The sequence below is a fragment of the Oncorhynchus nerka genome, linkage group LG23 (genome assembly GCF_034236695.1).
Source record: "Oncorhynchus nerka isolate Pitt River linkage group LG23, Oner_Uvic_2.0, whole genome shotgun sequence".
Lineage (NCBI taxonomy): Eukaryota > Metazoa > Chordata > Actinopteri > Salmoniformes > Salmonidae > Oncorhynchus > Oncorhynchus nerka.
Genome location: NC_088418.1, coordinates 29584900 through 29610163, shown reverse-complemented (window position 1 = coordinate 29610163; position 25264 = coordinate 29584900). Strand labels below are relative to the sequence as shown.

The 25264-nt window shown below is 43.4% G+C and overlaps 3 protein-coding genes across 5 annotated transcripts in view; 1 reads left to right on the top strand and 2 right to left on the bottom strand.

Moving 5' to 3' along the window:
* The window catches only part of plcd3b (phospholipase C, delta 3b), a 60603-nt gene extending 51290 nt beyond the window's left edge, over positions 1-9313 (bottom strand). The window contains exon 1 of one of the 2 annotated variants that reach the window (XM_029629657.2): positions 9219-9313. Coding sequence is in view for 1 of the 2 variants with exons in the window: in XM_029629654.2 (XP_029485514.1) it covers positions 6717-6798 (82 nt within the window). In the remaining variant the exon portion in view is untranslated. Of the gene's footprint in view, positions 1-6716; positions 7087-9218 lie in introns of those variants that run through there. The other variant, XM_029629654.2, reaches the window with a different exon arrangement.
* Positions 9314-9339: 26 nt separating this feature from the next.
* Positions 9340-21226, top strand: acbd4 (acyl-CoA binding domain containing 4). 2 transcript variants are annotated; one of them, XM_029629659.2, is made up of 10 exons: positions 9340-9469; positions 9734-9854; positions 10320-10404; positions 11222-11342; positions 11494-11754; positions 12031-12158; positions 12299-12509; positions 12827-13047; positions 17273-17332; positions 20459-21226. In XM_029629659.2, exons 1-10 carry the CDS (start codon positions 9340-9342, stop codon positions 20588-20590), a joined length of 1470 nt encoding a protein of 489 aa, XP_029485519.1. In that variant the 3' UTR covers positions 20591-21226. The 2 variants fall into 2 exon arrangements, with proteins under 2 accessions (XP_029485519.1, XP_029485518.1); XM_029629658.2 differs by having other exon boundaries at positions 12001-12158.
* A 347-nt stretch (positions 21227-21573) lies between these two features.
* Positions 21574-25264, bottom strand: part of LOC115106679 (rho GTPase-activating protein 23-like) — a 65805-nt gene continuing 62114 nt past the window's right edge. Inside the window, 1 exon segment of the mRNA XM_029629650.2 lies at positions 21574-24476. Within this exon segment, the coding sequence (XP_029485510.1) occupies positions 23484-24476 (993 nt within the window). The 3' untranslated portion in view covers positions 21574-23483.

Below are 25264 nucleotides of genomic sequence, written 5' to 3'. Positions count from 1 at the left end.
GCAGAGTTCCTCTGTCCAGTGTCTGTGTTCTTTTGCCCATCGTAATCTTTTATTTTTTAACTCTGTCTAGAAGGCCAGTATCCCGGAAGTCGCCTCTTCATTGTTGACGTTGAGACTGGTTAAATCGACTACAATCAGTGTAGATGAAGGGGAGGAGACAGGTTAAAAAATTATTTTTAAGCCTTGAGACAATTGAGACATGGATTTGTGTGACATGCTGAATGGGCAAGACAAAAGATTTAAGTACCTTTGAACGGGGTATGGTAGTAGGTTCCAAGCGCACCAGTTTGTGTCAAGAACTGCAACACTGCTGGGTTTTCCACGCCTAACAGTTTCCCGTGTGTTTCGAGAATGGTCCACCACCCAAAGGACATCCAGCCAACTTGACACAACTGTGGAAAGCATTGGAGTCAACATGGGCCAGCATCCCTGTGGAACGCTTTCAACACCTTGTAGTCCAAGCCCCGACGAATTAAGGCTGTTCTGAGGGCAAATGTTCTGAATGTTTTGTACACTCAGTGCATATGCACATGCCCACCCATGTACATGCTCACTGACATGAAACCTTGCCATTCTTACAATCGTTAGCTTACAATTATACTTATACCACCAGGATATTTATAATGTAGTGTGCAATATAGAAATGGCATACATAAGAAAAATTGCATTTGAATGAATCTATGATTGCTGAGAAGAAGATCAACATAGCTACTGCATGTGACCTCAGGATAATTAGACAGACAGACTAGACTGTATGTTGCCGTCGCTCCGTGTCTCTCCCACAGAACAATTCTAAGCACCTTAAACCCTGCTTAACCATTTAAAAAAAGACACACACACGATCACGCATGCAGACAGACAGATAGACACACACACACACACACACACGGGTAAGAATTACACCCTTTCAGCAATGATACAACTGTAAGACTCACGGCGGTAAATTGCTCGATGTACAGTTGTACCACCATGACCTTGGGTCAGTGTGAACTAGTAAAGCTACAGTTTCCTTAGCCAGAGATAGATGTGTTCTGACTTCCTCTGTACAGCAGAAGCTCTCTCCCTGAAAAGCATCATGCAGTGTTCCCCTCTCTATGTCCTAAACGTCCCGCTGGTTCCTACTTGTTCCCAGTCTCTTATTAATGCATGTCCTCTGGTGGGCAGGGAAGGGAGGAGATTATCATTTCAAATGGGGTCAGCTTTGAAGACTTGTGGGGGCCCCCTCCACGAGCACACACACACATGCATATGCACATACACACGCAGACACAAGCTTGAATGAATGAATGAACACTCACACGTACATACAGCACACGGACACACACACACCAGACACACATCAAATAGCGTAAACCCCCTTTCACACAAACCCCTACGGGGCCCTGTATGAGTCCAATACTTTACCAGAATAGTGAAAGGACAAATCCAATGCTATATCAGCCTTTCTGTAATTAACTGACTGCCTGGATTATGCCAGGCAGTAAATTATGGATTATGGATTATGCCAGGCAGTCAATTAATTACAGAAAGGCCGATATAACATTGGACAATCCACCTGCTTTGACATGATGACAATCCACCTGCTTTGAAATGATATTTCACATAGTCAAATAAAATAATTTGATGAAGTCAAACCAAATCCTACTGGTGGAGACCTTGAAAGGAACCAGAATGTAGACAGGGAGATACAGGCATATCGTAGCAGTAGTAGTTATCTGGGGTAGGCAGGATGGTGGAAGTTTTACCTTCAAAAAAGGCTGATGTAGCCCTGGAGCCATGTGCAATACCCTACGTTGGTAAGTACCTTTACTGCCAATGGTAAGCACCCACACAACCAGGGTTGTGTTCATCCAGGCTGCATCACATCTGGCCGTGATTGGGAGTCCCATAGGGCGGCGCACAATTGGCCCAGCGTTGTCTGGGTTTGGCCCGGGGTAGGCCGTCATTGTAAAAAAAAGTTTGTTCTTAACTGACTTGCCTAGTTAAATAAAGGTTCAATTGAAATTCATTAGGCACCAAATGTCAGAAAACAGACTGAAACAGGGAGAGGGACTCCCTAGAGTTGTCCAATAAGAAACGCTCATCTTTCAAATCAGCAAAGCAATTTAAAACATTTTTAATTGTGTGTCCTAATGAACATGACCCAGGGCTCAACAGAGGATTGTGGACACTGGACAGCATAGTAGTACAGCATCTGCTTCAACTTATTTATTGTTAACTTGCCAAATCAGCAACATTGTTGAATGACACTTTTTCCACTTTAGCAGACACCCTTATCCAGAGTAACTTACGGGAGCAATTAGTGTTAAGTGCCTTGCTCAAGGGCACATCGACTGATTTTTCACCTAGTCGGCTCGTGGATTCAAACCATCGACCTTTCGATTACTGGCCCAACGCTCTTGACTGCTAGGCTACCTGCCGCCCAGGCTTATACATTAGGAAGGAACTGAATAGATTTCTGTTAGAAATGACCACGGAAAAGTAACTTGGCTAATTTGGGGGACAGTTCCACCACCTACAAATTTGATCTAAATGTAACCCTTGCCCACAACCACCATTGTTTGACAATGGTGGGCTAGTTGGCACTGCCTTTACAGGGCACAGGAAGAGAATTTCCATTCATGCCCATCTGAACCAAGGCACCCAGGGTGTGGTTTTGGGCACCTATAGGGTGGGGTTGACCATGGCAGACAGACCTCCCACTCTGTCCCTGGCTACCCAGGGAATACAGTAGTACCATAGCTATAGAGTTGCGTTAGGAAAACTGCCGAAGGACCACCCATTATAAATAGCCTGTATCCCACATTATGCCGACGCCACAAATGTTAACCTACTTGCAAATCTGCCACATGAACTGCATGATTATTTTCTGACATGAAGTATGGGGTTGAAAACTGAGAGATCCCTGAAAGCAATGTTAAGTCATTACAAGTACAAGTGCAGCTGTTTGCAATTTGCCTAGTGATTTCAAGATAACGTTGGTTATTTACTTTAATACAAATGTGACAGTTTTGTGAAAGGATGCACCCACAAGCAGGGGCGTCATGAACCCATTATTTTAGAGGGGGAACGAAGTACGTGAGGATGGATGGGGGTGGTTTAAGAATTTTTTCAGACACCTGAAACAGCTTTTTCCTGCTGCCTAGAGCCATAATCATTATGCCTAATTCTATGTAAAAAAAAATATATAAGTATATTTTTCTGTATAGGTTATCTAAGCATACCTCTTGTCATGTAAGCGTCTGTCAAACCAAAGACGTTATAACAAGAGATAGTTTACTCGACTGACTTATGGTGCTTTCAAGACAACTGGGAACTCTGAAAAAGACTAGGTCAAACTATGACGTCAGTGATCTAAAGGTAGGAAAGTCAGAGCTCTAGAAAGAGGTCTGAGTTCCCGAGTTGGAATTCCGAGCTGGATGACGAAAAAAAATAAAAAATCCCATTCGGAGCTTGTTTTTTCCCCCGAGTTCCCAGTTGTCTTGAACGCACTGAAGTCGGAGATTTCCAAGTTCCCAGTTGTTTTGAACACGGCATCAGATTGTAACGTTGGTACCTGGGGCGGCAGGTTGGGCCAGTAACCGAAAGGTTGCTGGATCGAATCCCCGAGCTGACAAGGTGAAAATCTGTCATTCTGCCCCTGAGCAAGGCAGTTAAACCACTGTTCCCTGGGCACCATGGATGTCGATTAAGGCAGCCCCTCGCACCTCTCAGATTCAGAGGGGTTGGGTTTAATGCGGAAGACACATTTCAGTTGAAGGCATTCAGTTGTACAACTGACTAGGTATCCCCCTTTCCCTACCTCAGGTTTGCCAGCTCAGAGACCCCTTTCCATTACATTTAACATTTACATTTAAGTCATTTAGCAGACGCTCTTATCCAGAGCGACTTACAGGGTTTTATTTTTATTTAGCGTATAAACTTCTCCTGTGTTTGCCCCCCATTTATTGATAAATCCCCCATCATAGTAATACTTCCTGCATCATATCCCCCCACGATACCTTTCCCCATTTCTACAACCCTTGGAATTAAAACCCCCCAATAATGAAATTAACCCCCCTAAAATAGTTTTATCCCTGTTTAGCTTTCACGCTACAGTTAGGCTAGGCAGTAGGCTTGTATTTGGTGTGATGATCTGTGAGTTCATTTTATTTGCTTTGTGAAAAAAGGTAAATGACTTGTATACATTGTAACAAGTACATGGAAGATTTGTAATATGCTGAAAAGTGGCTAAACTAAGTTCATATTTTTCAGGCAATGGGCGCAGCCATCTTTGGCTTTGTTTATTTGCGTCTCATAATGAATGGAATTCTGGGACAAGGGAGTTAATCACCAAGTCAAACATAAACTTGGCTGCCATCATGAAGAATTTAGCTGCTGTTAGCTTAGCTGACACGCATCTCTTTTCTAAACAATATTATATTTCTCCCTTTCTCCAGAGGTGTGGTTCATTGTAAACAAGTCTAGAGCTGTTAGGTCGCTAACTTATGTTAAGTTTTTTTGTCAGCGCAACCTGTTATTTAGGCTGGTTTATGGATTGAGTTTAGCTGTGGATGTGTTCCGTGTGATGATTGGATGATGAAGTTTGCATTTATCTTTTACAAAAAAAGGTGAAATTGAGGAATAAAGTTGTGAAGACCTTTATTTCCCATCAGTGTGAAACATTTTTTAGATGCTTTTCAGACAACAATGCTGTTGCATCATACTTTCTGTTGCTATTGCTCCAATCACATATTTGTGATCATACGCTGTAGAGATCACGCAACAATGATCACAAATACGTGATTGTACGCATTAAAGGGTTAACTAAAAAAGGATATTATGTCGTGATCTTGCAATAGCCCTCTGGCTTTAAATATAATGTAGTCATAAGTATAAAGCTTGTATGGATTTCAACCCCAACAACACATGTTCATGTCATCGTTACCAAACAACTGCATAACAGTTCAAAAGACTGACTACCACCACCGATTTCTGTATGCTAGCTATGCTAAACAGCTTCTACAAACAGGAGTTAGCATTAGCAGTCTCTTCTAACCCTGAAAAGAGACAACTTCTACATATATTGCAACAAAAACAGCCAAATATATCCAAATAGGACTTATTGTGGACCAGTTAAATTACATAAATCATAACGGATTTGACAAATATCCACTTTGTTAGATAAGATTTGTTGAATGTGCGCCAATCTGGTCAATGCAACGTCTGTTTTCCACTGATTCATTTTGGTCAGGGAGACATTGGAATGGCAGGTGAGGCCTAATCCTGATTTTACTTATGCAGGAAAATAAAAGTAAGGCATGTGTTATACCAGCAATTATGTAATATAATTATTGTCAACCTAAAATAAGGTCATATTATAAATACAGTTTATATCAATTTCCTGTATAAATAGCCTCTAAAATATAGGAAAACAGAATGTCTTAAATTGTGTTTTCTTGTAAAGCAGTGTGCTATTATATGATACAATATTAGTACTGGTTGCATTTAGAACTCGTCTAAGTCCTATCAACTGATTCCAGCCAGTGTATGGCGGAGGATTGACTGCATTGTTTGAATGGATTGTTGGCATACAGTTAATTTGATAAATTAATGATTTAATCATTCCTCTAAAACTGTCTGGCTAGGTAACAAACATACAGTGCAGATAAATTCTTCAAATTCATAATTTTACGGTTGACCAACTTCCTGACCAAAATGGCTGCCCTTCATCCCATCATAATTAGGTGCATGTCCATTCTAGTATTCTAATTCCTAATTCTATTGTCACAACCATAAACTGTCAACTCTATCTGGGTGACAGATTAAGACAGAAAATGACTTTTTGCTCAAATATGTTACATTTAATTAGGTTTTACAATCATAAAGCAACTGAGGAGAAAACAAAATTGCTACTGTGTATAACAATTGAATCAAGATGTTCGTTTTTTTCCCAACTCCGTAAAACATTAACTCCATCCGATTTGTGTGTAAAGTCAACTCTGTCAGAGTGCTGAACGTTCTAATTGAATGGTTATGTTTTTATTGGGGATTTTGTATATTTGAAATATATTTCTGTTTTGAGTAACACCCTTATTTACACAATTTAAAATACAGAACGTCTTTCAAGAACCCCTTAATTATAGCCCTAATATGTAAATTACGCGTGTGGACCACAAGAGGTCAATTACCATGTAATAAATGCCGATAACGTTCTAATCATGAATGTTACACTGATCAATTATTATTGGTTTGATTACTGATTCTTCCTCATTTTCGGGTGCGTTGAGAATACATAGCCTACTGGAAGCCCATCAATGTAACGTTAATCTCAGAACAGTGTATATTGCAGATCCATTTTTTAAATCAACGTCTTCTCCCTTCTGTAATTTCAGGAATATAATATGACCTGTTCTGTAGCCTACTGTATTGTTATTTGTGAAATAGTATGCACGAATTGTGGACACCGTAGAAATGTGTGTGTCAGTTATTAATGGTTAGCCAGCTAAAGAAATGATTGAACTAACGTTACAACACAACACCCCCCAAAAAACGCGTGGCTCCAAGCATGTATGGGAGGCAGGGATGGGATAGAGATAAGCTATGTTGTTTGTGAGAATACAGACATAACGGTCCTGCCAGCCTACTACATGAAAAGACCTGGGCTATGAACCGGTTTACCAGATATACATGTCTTTCACATTGAGATAGCTAACGTTAATTCGCCAAATGCTTACCTAGATGTTTAAGAGGGTCGATAGTCTTTGATTCGGACGTCCCGGCTCCATTCTTCACGGGTTTCTTGCCGTTGCCTAGCATGATCAAAGACGCTGCCGCTTTGAGCTCTCCCTCTTTCTGGTTATCCCTAGCTAACGTTAGTTAGTTAGCTAGCTATATACGCCTATTGTTTAACGGGTTCGGCTTTTCTTTCGCCGAAAGATTATAGCACAGTTTACTGTGTTTGACTTTAGACTGCATCAAGTTCTTGCTAGAACATGTAGGCTAGTTCGTAACTGAGCTAGCTAGCTTTCTCCAAGACTGCAGCGCCTCATGATTTTATTCCTTTGGAGCAAAAGCGAGACTGAACAGCCAGCCCATCTTTGATTATGTCATGCCACGGATTGGAGGCAAACTGGGGTGTAATCATTAGTCTAAACCGTTGCAACGTTTTGCAACGCCAAACGAGGGTTTCTATTGGAAATATTCGGGTATGTCCCTCCCCGTTTCGTTCCGTTTGCTTCCGTTTAAGAAACGTTTTGCAACAGATTTGGCGTAATGAATAGGCACCTGAACAAGCGCACGAGAACGTTAACTGATTATTATATCCTGAGATCAGATGCTAACTATGCCAATGCATCTTGAATTCACATTTATTAAAATAAACGACAAAGAAAAAACAATATTTAACAGTAAAATCTATCTGTAATAAGGAAACTATTGAAATTATAGGCTCTGTTGCCCTTGTGCTTGAATACCTCCTGGAAAAATATGTTTTTAGTATGCATGGGTTAGATTGTCACAGTCAGAAAATCTTGAAGAACTGTGTCAAAACATTAACCTTTTTACTTTGGCTTTTCAAACCACACCCTGTGACATGCACAGTGGAGGGCTTGTTCATATAATGAACAAACATATAAACGCAACATGTAACAATTTCAATGATTTTACTGAGTTACAGTTCATGTAAAGAAACCAGTCAATTGATATAAATTAATTAGGCCCTAATCAATGGTTTTCACATGACTGGGCAGGGGCATAGCCATGGGTGGTCCTGGGAGCTCATGGGCCCACCCACTGGGAAGCCAGGCCCAGCCAATCAGAATGAGTTTTTCCCAACTAAAGGGCTTTATTACAGACAGAAATACTCCTCAATTTCATTAAATTATCTGGCAACAGCTCTGGTGGACATTCCTGCAGGCAGCATGCCAATTGCATGCTCCCTCAAAACTTGTTACATCTGTGTTATTGTGTTGTGTGAGAAAACTGCACATTTTAGAGTGGCCTTTTATTGTCCCCAGCACAAGGTGTGCCTGTGTAATGATCATGTTATTTAATCACCTTCTTGATATGCCATACCTGTCAGGTGGATGGGTTACCTTGGCAGCAGGTAGCCCAGTGGTTAGAGTGTTGGACTCGTAACCGAAAGGTTGCAAGATAGAATGCCTGAGCTGACAAGGTAAAAATCTGTCGCTCTGCCCTTGAACAAGGCAGTTAACCCACTGTTCCTAAGCCGTCATTGAAAATAAGATTTTGTTCTTAACTGACTTGCCTAGTTAAATAAAGGTTTTTTAAAAAGAGAGAATGCTCACTAACAGGGATGAGCAATACATTTTAGAGAAATAAGCCTTTTGTGAGTATGGAACATTTCTGGGATCTTTTTGTTTCAGCTCATCAAACATGGGACCAACACTTTACATGTTGCGTTTATAGTATTGTTCAGTATAGGTTAGAATGGATAGGCGTAATCCTGGAAAAATATTGCCCCCTAGCCCTGGCTAGATAGAAATTGCAGTTGTAGACACATTAATTAATTTTTTAGAGCATGTGATTTTTTGGCAATAGAAGCACTCGTTTGTGCCACTGACCTATACGTGCTTATATATATATATATATATATATATATATATAGGGCTACCTTCATTTACAGTTTTCTGACAAATACATGTATATGACAATAGCCCTTCTAAATACTGTAAAATAATAATAGCTTGCTAAAATTGACAAAAAAAATGGTGCTGCAACGTATTATTGTATTTGCTTATATAGTGTGCACTGTGCATGAAAATTATTAACACTGAACCAATCAAGAAATGTATTTATTATTTTACACCGACAGGCACATCGCGCAAATCATTTTGGAGAGGGCGTGGCCACATGTTGTCATGTGACCCAACACGGAAGACCACTCTGCAACTGTACGAAGTAAAGGATTTTGAAGGTCTCGACAAACAACTTTATTAATTCGTTTAACTCAAATAATACACTTATCATCTGCAACATTAGCTTTGCATATCTGTAATTTGGGTGTTTGAATGTTCTTGAAAACCTGCCATCTCATATTTGTCAACAACGTTTTTACAAGCGTGTTCGGTGCTGCTCTGATTTGAGCAGAGATTCGGAGGCACAAACTAGAAAAGGCAAGTGGACTAACCGGTCGGTACTCAATCTTGTTGGCGACTCAATACATATCAATGTTGTTTGTTACTGTGTTTGAATCAGCAGCAGGTTTGCTAACTTACCATATCAGTCGTTATGTCATCGAATTATGTGCCTTTCCAGCTCGTTTCAGTCCTATTGATTCGTCGTTGGTTTGAGTTGGCGAAGGACATCGTAGCAGTCCCTTGTCGCTGTCCCGGTTGGATGCCACAGGGCTGTGCCCTCATAGAGAGACGGCAGTTTGCAATGCCAGTTCCGGTTATGGCAGAGTCGGTGGACCACCAGAAACGCTTCCAGGCCGCTGTCGACGTCATTCAAAACCTTCCCAAAAGTGGTGGGCGACTAGTATACAGGGACATAACCTATATCTATTTAATACCTGTGATATCATATAGTAGAATTGGCAGTGTATAGGCATATAATTAGTTGTTGTGTTTTGTAAACAAAGCTCAATTTGAGTGCTTAGCTGAAAGCTCATTAGGCCCAACCAGTGATTTTATTGATCAGCTACTCAGCTACTCTTTTGCACAAGGCTTACCTCCATCTAGGTCAACCAAAGTGTAATAGACACTGTATAACAACTGAGTAACTCTTGCAGGTGCCTACCGGCCCCCCTATGAAGTGATGCTGCGGTTCTACTGCCTGTACAAGCAGGCGGTGTGTGGACCCTGCACAGTGTCTCGACCAGGCTTCTGGGACCCAGTAGGTCGCTATAAATGGTGAGTGTGTGTCTGCACAAGTGGATATGAGAGGCTGTATATGTGTGTCTGCGTGGGTGAATGTACATATTTAGTAGGTGACAATGTAGGAGTGTAATCTGATCCAAGATCTGTGGTTAGGGACAACTTCTACCTTGAGCCAAACTAGTTGAGTGTTTCAGTTGGCAGGCGCCTCCACACCAGGCGTGGTTTTGGCTCATTAACGTTTGAACTGGCACGACAACTGCTGACACTTGTCACAATCCCTTACTATTCACTGTTACTTCTCAAGTGCATGTGTGCTGCTGTTGTACAGCATGGAGTTATTCCCCCTCTTAACGGTGATTGTTCCTTACCAAACTAACACCTCACTCGTAGTCCATTGGGTGGTGCTCTTTTTCAAATGATATACTAACGGTGGTACGAAGATGATACAGAGAGATGTTCGCTAGAGAACACTGTTTTGGTGTCGTTTTGTGTCCATAGGGATGCCTGGAGCCGATTAGGGGAGATGAGCAGTGAGAGTGCCATGGCGGCGTACGTGGATGAGATGAAGAAAGTGGCACAAGAGGTACAGCTGAGAAGTCCTACTCCTTCATGCACATCCAAATAAACATATGTGCTTCTCTACCTTTTCTTTTATACCAGGAACAGCTAACATTAAAGCTAGCACTCTAGAACCGTCTAAATCAGTGCCGGCTAACCGTCAGAGGGACTGGTCAGCAACATACCAGGGGCCAGTGTTGGTCCGTGGGCCATCATATTGTATGTGTTTAGACTGAATGTAGACAGCGTTTTGACGTTGCCACGAGCATCACCTCAGATATTGAGATGATCAATGCAAGACTGACCTCACACGGTCGCACAGAGTCTCTGCGCATGTGCATGGGTGCGCTTCACGCTGCTACAACGTAGTAGCTACGGGACCAAAACTGCAAAGAAGTTTAGCCCCGCGCTTCAACACTCTTAAGTTGTTGTAGAAATCGACACGAAATTGCTGTTTACCGCGTGCATCGCCGAGTCTACTTTTGAATATAAACATGCACACCACAACCACCCTGTATCTTCTTTTGGGGAGGGGAATAAAAGCCTTGGGGCCCGTAATCACAAAACATCTCAAAGTATGATTGTTGATCTCTAGGATCATGTCACCCCCCCCCCGTCCCGTCCCGTCAATGTAATCATATTCATTATGATCTATCGAAAAGAGAACATGTATTGTAGTTGAGCAGTCCTGCCTGATCTGAGATATGAACCCTAAACCCTGTTTAGTTAACCAATTCCTCCTGCATACTGTACATCATATAACAATGAATTGTTATCTTATAGCATTAAACATGCAATTACATAAAGAGCCCCAACTGAGAGAAATAATGTCTCCTGTGTAGGTGATTGACACAATGCCCATCAATGAGAAGACTGCATCACTGTTCCACCACTTTGAGCCCCTTTACGTGGTCATCCACGACATGCCCCGGCCACCAGACAAGCTGCTGCATCTGAGAGAAGGTCAGTGGAACCTGGACTTTAGACCACGATCTGAATTGTTGGTGTTGAAAGAAAACATTCCCTGCATGTTATCTGAGCCTCCGTCATATAAGGTCACAATATGCTCAAATGGACTTTGAATTACTGTGTGTGTGTGCGTGTGCTTGCGTAGACTTTAAGGGCATTGACAAGGCAGCCAGTCCAATGGAGGTTGAACAAGAGAGGGAGGCCCAAGACGAACGTGTCCCAGATAAGGACCCTGCACTAGATGAAGAGCCTGCCCTGGAGCAGGTGCCTGTCCCAGGAGAAGAACCCGTCAAAGAGGAGGTACCGACTCTGGGAGAGGTGGCCCTCGCAGAGAAGGTGCCCGTCCCAGAAGAGGTGCCCAGTCAGACACAACAACAACCAGTCACCTTCACCAGTGAACTTCAGGGTAAGAGTCATGCTCACCTCTCTCTGTTTCAAGAAACTAAATCCTGCCAGGCTGGAGGGTAGCTACAGTATGTGCACACCCAGGAAAGAAAATACTGTCACTCCATAGAACCCATACCAGATGGATGGATGGATGGATAGGCAAATGGATATTTACCCACTTGTAGCTAACTTGATGCATTTTCTATTCAACACAACTGACTTTCTCCTAACTATACTGTTGATATGTCTCACAATGGTTACACAGGGCCAAATGTACAAGGCTTCCTCTTTCCAGAGCCTGTTCCTGAGCTTGGTCTGTCTGAGGCCATGGGGTCGTCTGAGGTGTTGTTGTTGACCAGCGACTCAGAGAGTGAGATCTTCGTTGACTCTGTGGATTCTGTGGAAAAGCTGGTCAATATCAAGGTACCGTAGGGCCTGAAATAATGGGACTTTACAAGAATGCGAGTTTAATCTAAGTTGTTGTTTTCTGGGTCCTTTATAAGTGGATCCAAATGAAGGACCGTATTCTGTATGTATGTGTGTGTGTGTTTGTTTATACACAGGTTGTCCCCAAGTCAAACGGCCTCCATCATAACGGCCATGCTTACTCGGAGCCCTCCTCAGTCCAAGCCAATCACACAGAGACGGTCTGCCAGGCAACGCAGGTGGGGGCAGGGCAAGGTGGAGAGGGGGCGGGGGATGGAGGGGGACCGCCCATGAGGAGGAGTCGGGATGCAGGAAGAGACGGGATGAGGGACCACGGATGGAGAGAACGTAAGTTAAAGCTCTTTCTCTCATTTTCCTAAAATATCTGTCCTTTCCTGGCCTTTTCTCCTTCATTGCACTGATCTAAAAAAAGAGCGGAACAGGTGAAAGCCAGCTTAATAGTGAGTCCACCATATTATTTTCATTTTTCAAGTATTTTTCAATCTGTGCAGATGAAGGGGAGGTGAGATACAGAATTCTATGTAATTGTGTTAGAGCCAGAGAGAGTGTGTGAATGAACGTGTGTGTGTGTGTTTGCAAGTATTCCTGTTGTGTGTGACGTGCATGTGGCATATATGCCAATTACACATATGCACTATGCCTAGGTGGTGTTCCCCAGGGCAGCCCCAGGCGGGCGGGGAGAGAGGCCCTGGGGGCAGGGGGAGGGGCTGGCCGAGGAGGAGGAGACGGCTCAGAAGGAGGGGCTGAGAGGCTGCAGGACATCCAGGTGCAGCAGCAGATCCTGCTGGCCCTACGGAGGCTCAGGGAGGACATGCAGAGCGTCATGGAGAGACTGGAGGCAGTGGAGAGACTAGCCGCAGCACAGGTAGGTATGATTTGATGTATCCATAGAGTTGAATAGAGAGCATGGAGATGAAACATTTTAGTAATTTAGCAGATACTTTTATCCAGAGTGATTTACAGTTAGTGCATTCATCTTAAAGAGGAATTGAAACACCCCTAAATTACCAATTTCTTGCAATTATTATTCATAGTAAGGCATAAAGATTCGTGAAGGAAAGACGTTTTAACTAGAGGTTTAGTACAATGTACTTCTTAATGGACCTAAACTGGCTAATCATTTATATTTATTTTTTCTTGGTCCTGTGCATTTCTAAATCAAACAAAAACACGTGTGAGCATCCTCAAAAATGTTCTTATTATTTTAGAAGCAATAGTGAATTGTGCAAGGCTGCCAATATATTAGAGTGCAACTATAGCCTAGCTTTTCCTGGAACTTCACAAGAGTAGAGGATGAGCTAAAAGTCAAGTGGAGGTGTGTAAATGCGCAGGACAATAGTGAAGACTAGAGATCATGTACCTATACTGAACAAAAATATAAACGCAACAATTTCAAAGAGTTACAGTTCCTATAAGGAAATCAGTCAATTCATTAGACCCTAATCTATGGATTTCACATGAATGGGAATGCAGATATGTATCTGTTGGTTACAGATACCTTTAAAAAAAAGAAAGTAGGTGTGGATCAGAACCAGTCAGTATCTGGTGTGACCACCATTTGCCTCATGCAGCGCGACATCTCCTTTGCATAGAGTTGATCAGGCTGTTAATTGTGGAATGTTGTCCTACTACTTTTCAATGGCTGTGCGAAGTTACTGGATATTGGCGGGAACTGGAACACGCTGTCGTACACGTTGATCCAGAGCATTCCAAACATGCTCAATGGGTGACGTCTGCTGAGTATGAAGGGGCCATGGAAGAACAGATATTTTCAGCTTCCAGGAATTGTGTACAGATCCTTGCGACATGGGGCCGTGTATTATCATGCTGAAACATGAGGTGATGGCGGGGGATGAATGGCGCGACAATGGGCCTCAGGATCTGGTCACGGTATTTTTGTGCGTAAAAAAATGCCATAGATAAAATGCAATTGTGTTCATTGTCTGTAGCTTATGCCTGCCCATACCATACCATAACCCAACCGCTACCACGGGGCTCTCTATTCACAATGTTGACAACAGCAAACTGCTCGCCCACACGACGCCATACACGTGGTCTGCGGTTGTGAGGCCAGTTGAAAGTACTGCCAAATTCTCTAAAACCACATTGGAGGCAGCTTATTGTAGAGAAATTGAAATGTTATTCTCTGGCAACAGCTCTGGTGGACATTCCTGCAGTCAGCATGACTATTGCACAATTCCTCAAAATTGAAGGCATCTGTGACATTGTACTGTCTGACAAAACTGCACATTTTAGATTAGCCTTTTATTGTCCCCAACACAAGATACTACTGTGTAATGACATTGCTGTTTAATCACCTTCTTGATATGACACACCTGTCAGATTGATGGATTATCTTGGCAAAAGAGAAATGCTTAGTGTAGTTAGAAGCTCATTCTTAACCTTAATTTCTTGGCTAAATAGTATTATTGCAATATTATTATTATTGCGTGTCATTTCTATGTTCCAAATGGTTGTCTATTTCATCTTCACACTATATCGCACTTGCTGTACTACTCTCACTTTCATACTATTCCCCCTTCAAACTCTCCCCAGCAATGTATTTGATATTATGCCTTTGCATTATCATATATATATATATATATATATATATATATATATATATATATATTATATATACTGCTCAAAAAAATAAAGGGAACACTAAAATAACACATCCTAGATCTGAATGAATTAAATATTCTTATTAAATACTTTTTTCTTTACATAGTTGAATGTGCTGCAAACAAAATCACACAAATTATCAATGGAAATCAACTTTATCAACCCACGGAGGTCTGGATTTGGAGTCACACTCAAAATTAAAGTGGAAAACCACACTACAGGCTGATCCAACTTTGATGTAATGTCCTTAAAACAAGTCAAAATGAGTCTCAGTAGTGTGTGTGGCCTCCACGTGCCTGTATGACCTCCCTACAACGCCTGGGCATGCTCCTGATGAGGTGGCGGATGGTTTCCTGAGGGATCTCCTCCCAGACCTGGACTAAAGCATCTGCCAACTCCTGGACAGTCTGTGGTGCAACAGTCTGTGGTGGATGGAGCGAGACATGATGTCCCAGATGTGCTCAATTGGATTCAGGTCTGGGGAATGGGCGGGCCAGTCCATAGCATCAATGCCTTCCTCTTGCAGGAACTGCTGACACACTCCAGCCACATGAGGTCTAGCATTGTCTTGCATTAGGAGGAACCCAGGGCCAACCGCACCAGCATATGGTCTCACAAGGGGTCTGAGGATCTCATCTCGGTACCTAATGGCAGTCAGGCTACCTCTGGTGAGCACATGGAGGGCTGTGCGGCCCCCCAAAGAAATGCCACCCAACACCATGGCTGACCCACTGCCAAACCGGTCATGCTGGAGGATGTTGCAGGCAGCAGAATGTTCTCCAAGGCGTCTCCAGACTCTGTCACGTCTGTCACATGTGCTCAGTGTGAACCTGCTTTCATCTGAATAGCACAGGGCGCCAGTGGCGAATTTACCAATCTTGGTGTTCTCTGGCAAATGCCAAACGTCCTGCACGGTGTTTGGCTGTAAGCACAACCCCCACCTGTGGACATCGGGCCCTCATACCACCCTCATGGAGTCTGTTTCTGACCGTTTGAGCAGACACATGCACATTTGTGGCCTGCTGGAGATCGTTTTGCAGGGCTCTGGCAGTGCTCCTCCTGCTCCTCCTTGCACAAAGGTGGAGGTAGCGGTCCTGCTGCTGGGTTGTTGCCCTCCTACGGCCTCCTCCACGTCTCCTGATGTACTGGCCTGTCTCCTGGTAGCGCCTCCATGCTCTGGACACTACGCTGACAGACACAGCAAACCTTCTTGCCACAGCTCGCATTGATGTTCCATCCTGGATGAGCTGCACTACCTGAGCCACTTGTGTGGGTTGTAGACTCCGTCTCATGCTACCACTAGAGTGAAAGCACCGCCAGCATTCAAAAGTGACCAAAACATCAGCCAGGAAGCATAGGAACTGAGAAGTGGTCTGTGGTCACCACCTGCAGAACCACTCCTTTATTGGGGGTGTCTTTCTAATTGCCTATCATTTCCACCTGTTGTCTATTCCATTTGCACAACAGCATGTGAAATTTATTGTCAATTAGTGTTTCTTCCTATGTGGACAGTTTGATTTCACAGAAGTGTGATTGACTTGGAGTTACATTGTGTTTAAGTGTTCCCTTTATTTTTTTGAGCAGTGTATATTATTATTATTATTTTTTAAATTTTATTCATTTATTTATTTCTGATATTTTGCTAGTTCTTTTTAAAACAGAATACAGGCTAACTGGACCTACTGCAGCGAATTTGTCATTTGAGATGACGGGGACACAGCCCTTACCCCCGAGGTGCCTTATTGCTATTATAACTGGTTACCAATGTAATTGGAGCAGTAAAAATAAGTTGTCGTACCTGTGGTATACGGTCTGATATACCATGGTTGTCAGCCAATCAGGACTCGAACCACACAGTTTATAATCCAAAATATAGCCTAATGCATCTACCCACAGGCCTGGCCTGTATAGTCAAACTTTTGCATCGGCTATGGGTCTAGGCTACTGTTTACAATTTACACGGTGCAGATAGGCACATTTGCAGGCCAGTCGTATGGCATATTTTGTCAGGATGTATTAGCGTTAGTCATCGGAAATATGGGCTTCTCCTGATATACTGAGAATGCGCTGCCTGTTTTGGATCATCATTCTCCCATGTTGTCCTATAATTAATGTGGCCATCAGTATGCTTGAAGATATGGAGACCTGAACACTGTTGAAAAATAGGAATAAATCCAAAACTGAGGCTTAAATGCAAAAATAGAGCTGTTTTATTGGGGGCAATATGCTCACAGGCCCAGTTATTCAGGTAAAGCTTACCGCGTGCGCTGCCGCCCTCCATCCACAGGCAAGATGGTAGTAACTAGTTACTTCACCAACTGTAGCTACTGTACTTTAACATTTTCTTTCTTATACGTTCTAGACCTTGGTCAAATACAAATGTATTCAAATGTATGTTGAATACCTTCATATATTTAAAGGTATTGGAGTATATTTGTGTATTCACCAATGTATCCCACCACCAGGCCCAGAATTCAGACTGGAGACCATGTCTTCAGTGTGCTGCCTCAGCTGCCCAATCAGAGGTAAGAGTGTGGGGTTATCTGAAAATTCAATGTGCATCTATTTATCGCTGTCTTACTAGCTTTTGGCAATATGCTCATTGTGGTTTGTACAGCTACAGTAGCGTGGTCACAAACTCAGGTCCTGGAGAGCTACTGTAAAGGGTGTGCAGGGTTTTCCCCCCAGGCCCAGCACTGTTTGTAACTTATTTTGTACATAATGTTGCTGCTACCATTTCTTATGACCGAAAAGATATTCTGGAAATCAGAACAGTGATTACTCACCTTGAACTGTACGAAGAATTTATCTTTAATGAGTCGGACAAGAGGGATTTACTCCAGACACCTGAACAGACCCTCATCCCCGTTATTCGCAGGAGAACGAGACGGAAAAGATATCGCGGAAGGAGATCAGATCCGCCGACGAGTGACTAATCTGCCGTCGCCATCGATACTATTGGCCAACGTACAATCACTGGATAATAAATTGGACAAACTAAAAGCACGTATATCCTACCAACAGGACATTAAAAACTGCAATATCTTATGTTTCATTGAGTCGTGGCTGAACGACGACATGAATAACATATAGCTGGCGGGTTATACACTGTATCGGCAGGATAGAACAGCAGCCTCTGGTTAGACAAGGGGAGGCGGTCTATGTATATTTTTAAACAACAGCTGGTGCACGATATATAAGGAAGTCTCGAGGTTTTGCTCGCCTGATGTAGAGTACCTCATGATAAGCTGTAGACCATACTATCTACCTACAGTTTATCTGTATTTTTTTTGTACCTGTCAACATACCACCACAGACCGATGCTAGCACTAAGGCCGCACCCATTGAGCTGTATACCGCCATAGGCAAACAGGAAAACGCTCATCCAAAGGCAGCGTGCCTAGAGTGGCCAGGGACTTTAAAGAAGGGAAACTTAAACCCGTTTGACCAAATTTCTACCAGCATGTTAAATGTGCAACCAGAGGGAAAAAACTCTCGACCACTTTACTCCACACACAGAGGCACTTTCAAACCTCTCCCTCACCCTCCATTTGGCAAATCTGACCATAATTCCATCCTGTTTCCTGCTTACAAGCAAAATTTAAAGCACCAGTCTAAAAAAAAAGTGGTCAGATGAAGCAGACGCTATGCTACAGGACTGTTTTGCTAGCACAGACTAGAATATGTTCCGGGATTCTTCCGATGGCTTCATCAATAAGTGCATCGATGACGTCGTCCCCACAGTGACTGTACGTACATACTAGGGATGCACGATATATCGGTGAGCATATCGGAATCGGACGATACTAGCTAATAATGTCGGTATCGGCCCGATGTCTAGTTTAACACTGATGTGCAAAACCAACGTCAAAGCTGACGTGCATACCTATATAATGTGAATACAGCGCTACACAGAATAAAGACAGAAAAATACTAAGCACACATTTCCAACAACTAAACAACTCATTTGAAAGAGTAAGAACATTTCAGGAAGACAACTCAAAGGCGAAATCCATTAACGCCAAGATAATGGAATTCATTGCCCCTGACAATCAACCGTCCTCTGTCGTGGATGATGTTGGCTTTCACCGACTGGTCGAGCCCCGGTACACACTATTTTAAGATGTTACCCCACTGGAGTTACACAGTATTGTTGAAACACACATCTTTGAGCTATGTGCTATGGGCATCGCAGCTATTAGCTTCACGGCTGACATTTGGACCACCGATGTCAGCCCCGTGAGCATGCTGAGTCTGACAGCACAGTGGGCCGACGAGGATTTCGTACTGAGGAAAGCCGTATTGCATGCTCAAGAATGTGCTGGTTCTCATACCGCTGCTGCCATTTCAATGGCATTTGAGAACATGTTTGAAACTTGGAAACATGAACACACTCCTAGCACCATTCAAACAACTGACTTGAGAAATAAGCTAATCAACTGCATCTGCAGCAGACATTATACCCCCTTGAAACACCTTCTCAACAAAACTGCTGACACAGACTGTGGGGTTAACTTACAAAAGTACTCAAAGCTGTGAACAAGTAATTTGGTGGTATTCTCTCTGAGCCTCTTCACTGTGTCACCACCATGCTCGATGCTAGGTACAAGGACCGCTACTTCGATGCAGACAAAAAACTGAGTTTACGTAAAATGTTACATACACAGCTGGACAAGGTGGAAACGGACACAGTGACAGTGCGCACTGGGGAAGACAAACAGAGCTGAAACTGGTTGAGAATTAAATGAATGAACAACGAAACAGCACAGCAAGTAAGTGAAAGAAATAGGTTTGGGGACATATGGAAATGGCAACAAAATAACGTTTTGGTGTGTGTGTGTAACCTTAATTTAACTAAGCAAGTCAGTTAAGAACAAATTCTTATTTACAATGACGGCCAAACCCGGATGAGCGCACTATTTAACTGTATCAGAATGCTTAAAAGGTTAACCGAAAGTTATCGGTATCGTTTTTTTGGCAAGGAAAATATTGGATATTGGTATCGGACAAAAATGTCATATCGGTGCATCCCTAGTACACACCCCAGCCAGAAGCCATGGATTACAGGCAACATCCACACTGAGCTAAAGGGTAGGGCTACCACTTTCAAGGAGCGGGACTCTAACCCGGAAGCTTGTAAAAAATCTCATTATGTCCTCCAACGAACCATCAACCGTGTCAATACAGGACTGATTGAATCATACTACACCGGCTCTGAAGCTCGTCGGATGTGGCAGGGCTTGCAAACTATTGCAGACTACAAAGTGACACGAGCCTACCAGACTAGCTAAATTACTTCTATGCTCGCTTTGAGACTAGTGACACTGAACATGCATGAGAGCATCAGCTGTTCCGGACGACTGTGATCACGCTCTCCGCAGCCGATGTATCTTAACTGCATTGTTGGTTTAGGGCTTGTACGTAAACATTTCATTCTAAGGTCTATCTATACCTGTTGTATTCGGGCGCATGTGACAAATACAATTTGATTTGAACACACTTGGTTCAACTAACCAAGACAGATTGGGCATGTTAATACTTGGTTGGAACAAAAGCCGACACATCCTCTACATCAGTTATGAATTCATTCCTATTAGAATATTGTACATTTTAAGGTTTGTCACCCTAAATGTCCCATATGTTCTTCTCAGGAGGAGAGTTGGTGGCCGTTCCCTGAAGTATCAGGACGGACGATGCTGCTTCTGCTGCTGTGGCCCCTGGTGGCTCAGGGCATAGTCTTTCTACTGCGGAAGGGCCAAAAGAAGGCCCGTATCTCTACTTGAAGCCAACAGACCACAAAGTAGTCCCATATCCCCCCTTAGGAATCCATTGGAGGAAGAAGTATTTCTTTTTTATTTCAATAGGACTCTATGGGACAACGGAGGTCGTTAGCAGATCTGTTTTTGGTGTCTTGCAAACTCCTATGGTCATTGGTGTGACAATGACCATAGGAGACAGCACAAACATATATGGGACAATGGAGGTTGTGTATTTCCACATGAATCCACTGGAAGAAGTTGTTGGCAGTCCTATAGGACATTATTGGAGGAGAAAGTCTCTCACTCTCTTCAGTACTGTTATGTACATTGCTCAAGTATTGGGAGAAACATGAACATGTTTAAATGAAAAATGTATCACATGCTGTGCTGTTCTTTTAACCTTCAGGTTGAAGGACCTGGTCCCGTATTCACAAAGAGTACTGACATAAGATCAGTTTGCCTTTTAGATCATAGTGGAAGGAGGTCATCATAATGATTTGAGATCAGACGCTGCTATTCTTGAGACGCTTTTTGAATACGGGACCCTGATCCACTTGTGTTCCTTGTCCCCTCAATAACACTAATAAATCATGATTTAATTTATAGCTATTTCATCTTAAATCACAGAATTGTTTTCAAATAAATAATTGGGATGAATAAGCACTTTTCCCAGATTATATTTGATCCAATGATTTCAGTGGGACCACAGAATTGGAAATGAGTGCACTGGCAATTGCTCCAGAATGCACACAAGAGATAGACAATGTTCAGTTGATATGTAAGGAGAAATTATTCTACTTAGTCACCAATGGTTGAAAGATAATAATTTTTCAAGCTATTGTTATATGAACAGCCTTGGTTGTGTGAATGATTTCAAATAAATATGGTCGGAAAAAATTTTTATGGTCGGACTCATTTTGAAAATAGAAAGACACTTTCTAACTGCAGGTGTTTTTGACATTGCCTAATGGAAGAGTCTTTGACCAAAGAATGAATAAAGTCACCTGCAAATTTCAAAACAAATAATTTAATATATTATGTATAATATATACACAGGTTAACTTAACAAGCTTTGTACAACTGTTACAAAATTGGTCCACGCACAATCACCCACGGACATACAGTACATGCACATGGGCACACACAGACAGACAGGGACAGATTGAGTCGTATAGCTATGGAAGAGACCATGGAGTGGGTAGCTAGGAGGACATTGGTTGGCAGTGCAGTTTGGTTAATCTTCATCTCCACGTTGGTTTTCAGACCCAGTTTATAACTATGGTTCATAATGATCAGTACATGAAAGAAGAAACAGGAAAAATATCTAAAATGCAAAATGAAAACCTTAAAACAGTTAAGACTCCAGGGTTCTTTAGATCATGGGAGAAATTTTTCGGAGGAGGACCGAGGTATCTCCAAACCACCACTTCATCAACTGCTCAAAATGAAAATGCTGTCTCTGTAATACTGATAACAACCGGAGCAACTCTTGGCATGTGTAAGTGCTTCTCAACTCTTTTTATCATGCCTTTCTTGGCTTCCCAGTATCGATATGATTGAATGGCCCCAATCGTCAAAATGAGTTTGGCATGACTTAAATTAGCTGCCAATAGACACCTTTTTCCTGCAATGGAGGACTGAAGAGGTCTGGCTCCTCCACATGCACAGGCAGATACAATAGGCTTGTGTTAAAACACGTAGGCTTTGCATATGTAAGATCCCCCATATTTGGAACATGCGTTCTCATATTCAATTGTCCAAGGAAGCTTTGGCACAGTGGCCCACATGGGTTTAGAGTTCCAGAGGAGTAAAACGTAGTCCAATGCATGTATTTTGCCCTGAGGGATCCATGTAGTTCCCTGTTGATCCACAGTGGGGCTTTGAAAGAGCTTAGTAAAGGGCAGGGAGGGCAGTACTAGTCTATGGAGAAGATGCTAACAAGTTAACTAGATGCTAACACATTGCCTAAGCTGGTCCTTAAATAACATTTGCCACTATTGTGCCATCCCAAACCATAAAACTGGAAAGAGAACCAAACTTGTACAGCTGGGACAGCATAATAGTATGAAAAAGTGGGTGCTGTTGGGGTTTAAAGTCGATAGCGTAGGCTTATGCTGGGATTCAAAACAATTTCAGGGTATAGGCATTGCGGCTTTTAAAGGCAATTTTCCTGCGTTCCCGGAGATCCCATTCATGGTAAACGCTGCATATGTCAGTTTATTATAATTTTTTACCCCTTTTTTCTCCCTAATTTTTGTGGAATCCAATTGGTAATTACAGTCTTGTCCCATCGCTGCAACTCCCATATGGACTCGGGAGAGGTGAAGGTCGAGAGCCATGCGTCCTCCGAAACACAACCCAGCCAAGCCGCACTGCTTCTTGACACAATGCCCACTTTACCCGGAAGCCAGCCGCACCAATGTGTTGGAGGAAACACTGTACACCTGGCAACCGTGTCAGCATACACTGCACCCGTCCCACCACAGGAATCGCTAAAGCACGATGAGACAAGAACATCCCTGCCGGCCACATCCTCCCCTAACCCGGACGAAGCAGGGCCAATTGTGCGCTTCCACATTGCTCTCCCAGTCGCATCCGGCTGCAACAGAGCCTGTACTCAAACCAGGATCTCTAGTGGCACAACTAGCACTGCGATGCAGGGCCTTAGACCACTGCGCTACTCGGGAGGCCCTGGAAGCTGCCTTTAAAGGCTTCAATGCCTATAACCCGCAATCGGATTAAATCCCGGCCTTAGACTATGACCCTTGAGACTGCTTATGTATGGCATTACGCTTTGAACCTGTCGATACTCGCAATGGAGAGTGTGTTTGTGTAATATGTGTGTAAAGGGCAGTACTTTCGAGTGGGCATCTACAATGAATCACTAACTGAACACTATGAAGTTTCCTTAGTGAAGTTAGACCACAACCGTGTGGCGGCGCCAGGCTTTCCGCTTGTCTTGAGGCTCCAGGGCCGACCTCCGCTTGACAACAGTAGAACCAAGGGAGCCCTGATCTGTCCATGAAGGGGAAAAGGAGGAGGAAGGGAGAGGGGGAGAGAAAGAGACTGGAGATGGGGCTAGAGCAGAGGCTAGGCGTGAACTCCTTTGAACTTTGAGGGATGCGACAACACACGCCTGAGGAACACCAACTGAACTGCTGCGGTGACGTTGCACTTCTGTTGTGGCTCTTACCACCTTCACCCTATCTCCCCGTCTCCCAACTCCCCCCTCGCCCTCCCCCTTACCCATCACCATATCCAAATTCATTGACTGGGGCCTTGCCCTTCCTCCCCTTGTCTTCCTATATTGCACTGGCAGTGGCTGCTGTTCCAACTGGGGCTGTTGTGTTTTCTGGGTGTTATAAGGTTGGATAGAGCCGGGCTGTCTGGAGGGGGAGAGCCAGGAGGGGACAGCGGAGCGTCCTCGGGCCAGGCCGGGGAGCTTCGAATGTGGGGAGACTGAGGGCTCTACTGGGGGGCTAGGGCTGGTGGTGGTGGGTTGGTAGTGTGTGTAGAGGAAGCTGTTAGGATGAGGTTTGGGGGATGCCACCCCTTTATCTTTTGCCCATGCACTCCCTTCTTTTTTCCCTTCTCCCTCCTTCTCTCTTCCTCTGTCAGACTGCTGTTTTGCCTCTATCCTCTTTCTACACTCCTCTTCTCCCTTTTCCTCCACTTCCTCAGTTCCATTAGGGGCGCATCCTTTTCCAACCCCTTCCTCCTCATCTTCCTTGGCTCCTCCCCCGACCCCGTAGTGGCTGGCTTTGATTGGCTCATGTTCGGAGTCTTCGTCGGTGCTGCTGCTCAGGGGGCGAGAGATGGGGCGTATCTTGCGTTTCCGGGTGACTACGGAGATGATTGACAATGGGAGGAAGTCCCTGGCACTCAGGTCCTTCTTGGAACCCCATGTGCACTAAAACACAGATCCAGGATCAGTCAGAGGTTCAGTGGTTACTATGGCTTATGCTCTGTACAATGGAACCAGTGAAATAGTCCCAGAAGTGCAAACCCGGGCTAAAACGCATTTAACCCAGGTCTGGATGACAATTACAGTGCATTCGTAAAGTATTCAGATCCCTTGACTTTTTCCATATTTTGTTATGTTACAGCCTTATTCTAAACACACAATACCCCATAATGACAAATCAAAAACTGGTTTTTAGATTTTTTTGTGCAAAAAACTGAAATGTCACATTTACATAAGTATTAAGACCCTTTACTCAGTACTTTGTTGAAGCACCTTTGGCAATGAGTACAGCCTCAAATCTTCTTGGGTATGACACTACAAGCTTGGCACACCTGAATTTGGGGAGTTTCTCCCATTCTTCTCTGCAGATCTTCTCAAGCTCTGTCAGGTTGGATGGGGTGCGTTGCTGCACGGCTATTTTCAGGTCTCTAGAGATGTTTGATCGGGTTCAAGTCTGGGCTCTGGCTGGGCCACTCAAGGACATTCAGAGACTTGTCCTGAAGCCACTCCTGCATTGTCTTGGCTGTGTGCTTAGTGTCGTTGTCCTGTTGGAAGGTGAACCTTCGCCACAGTCTGAGGTCCTAAGTGCTCTGGAGCAGGTTTTCATCAAGGATCTCTCTGTACTCTGCTCCTTTCATCTTTCCCTTGATCCTGACTAGTCTCCCAGTCTCTGCCGCTCGAAAACATCCCCACAGCATGATGCTGCCACCACCATGCTTCATCGTAGGGATGGT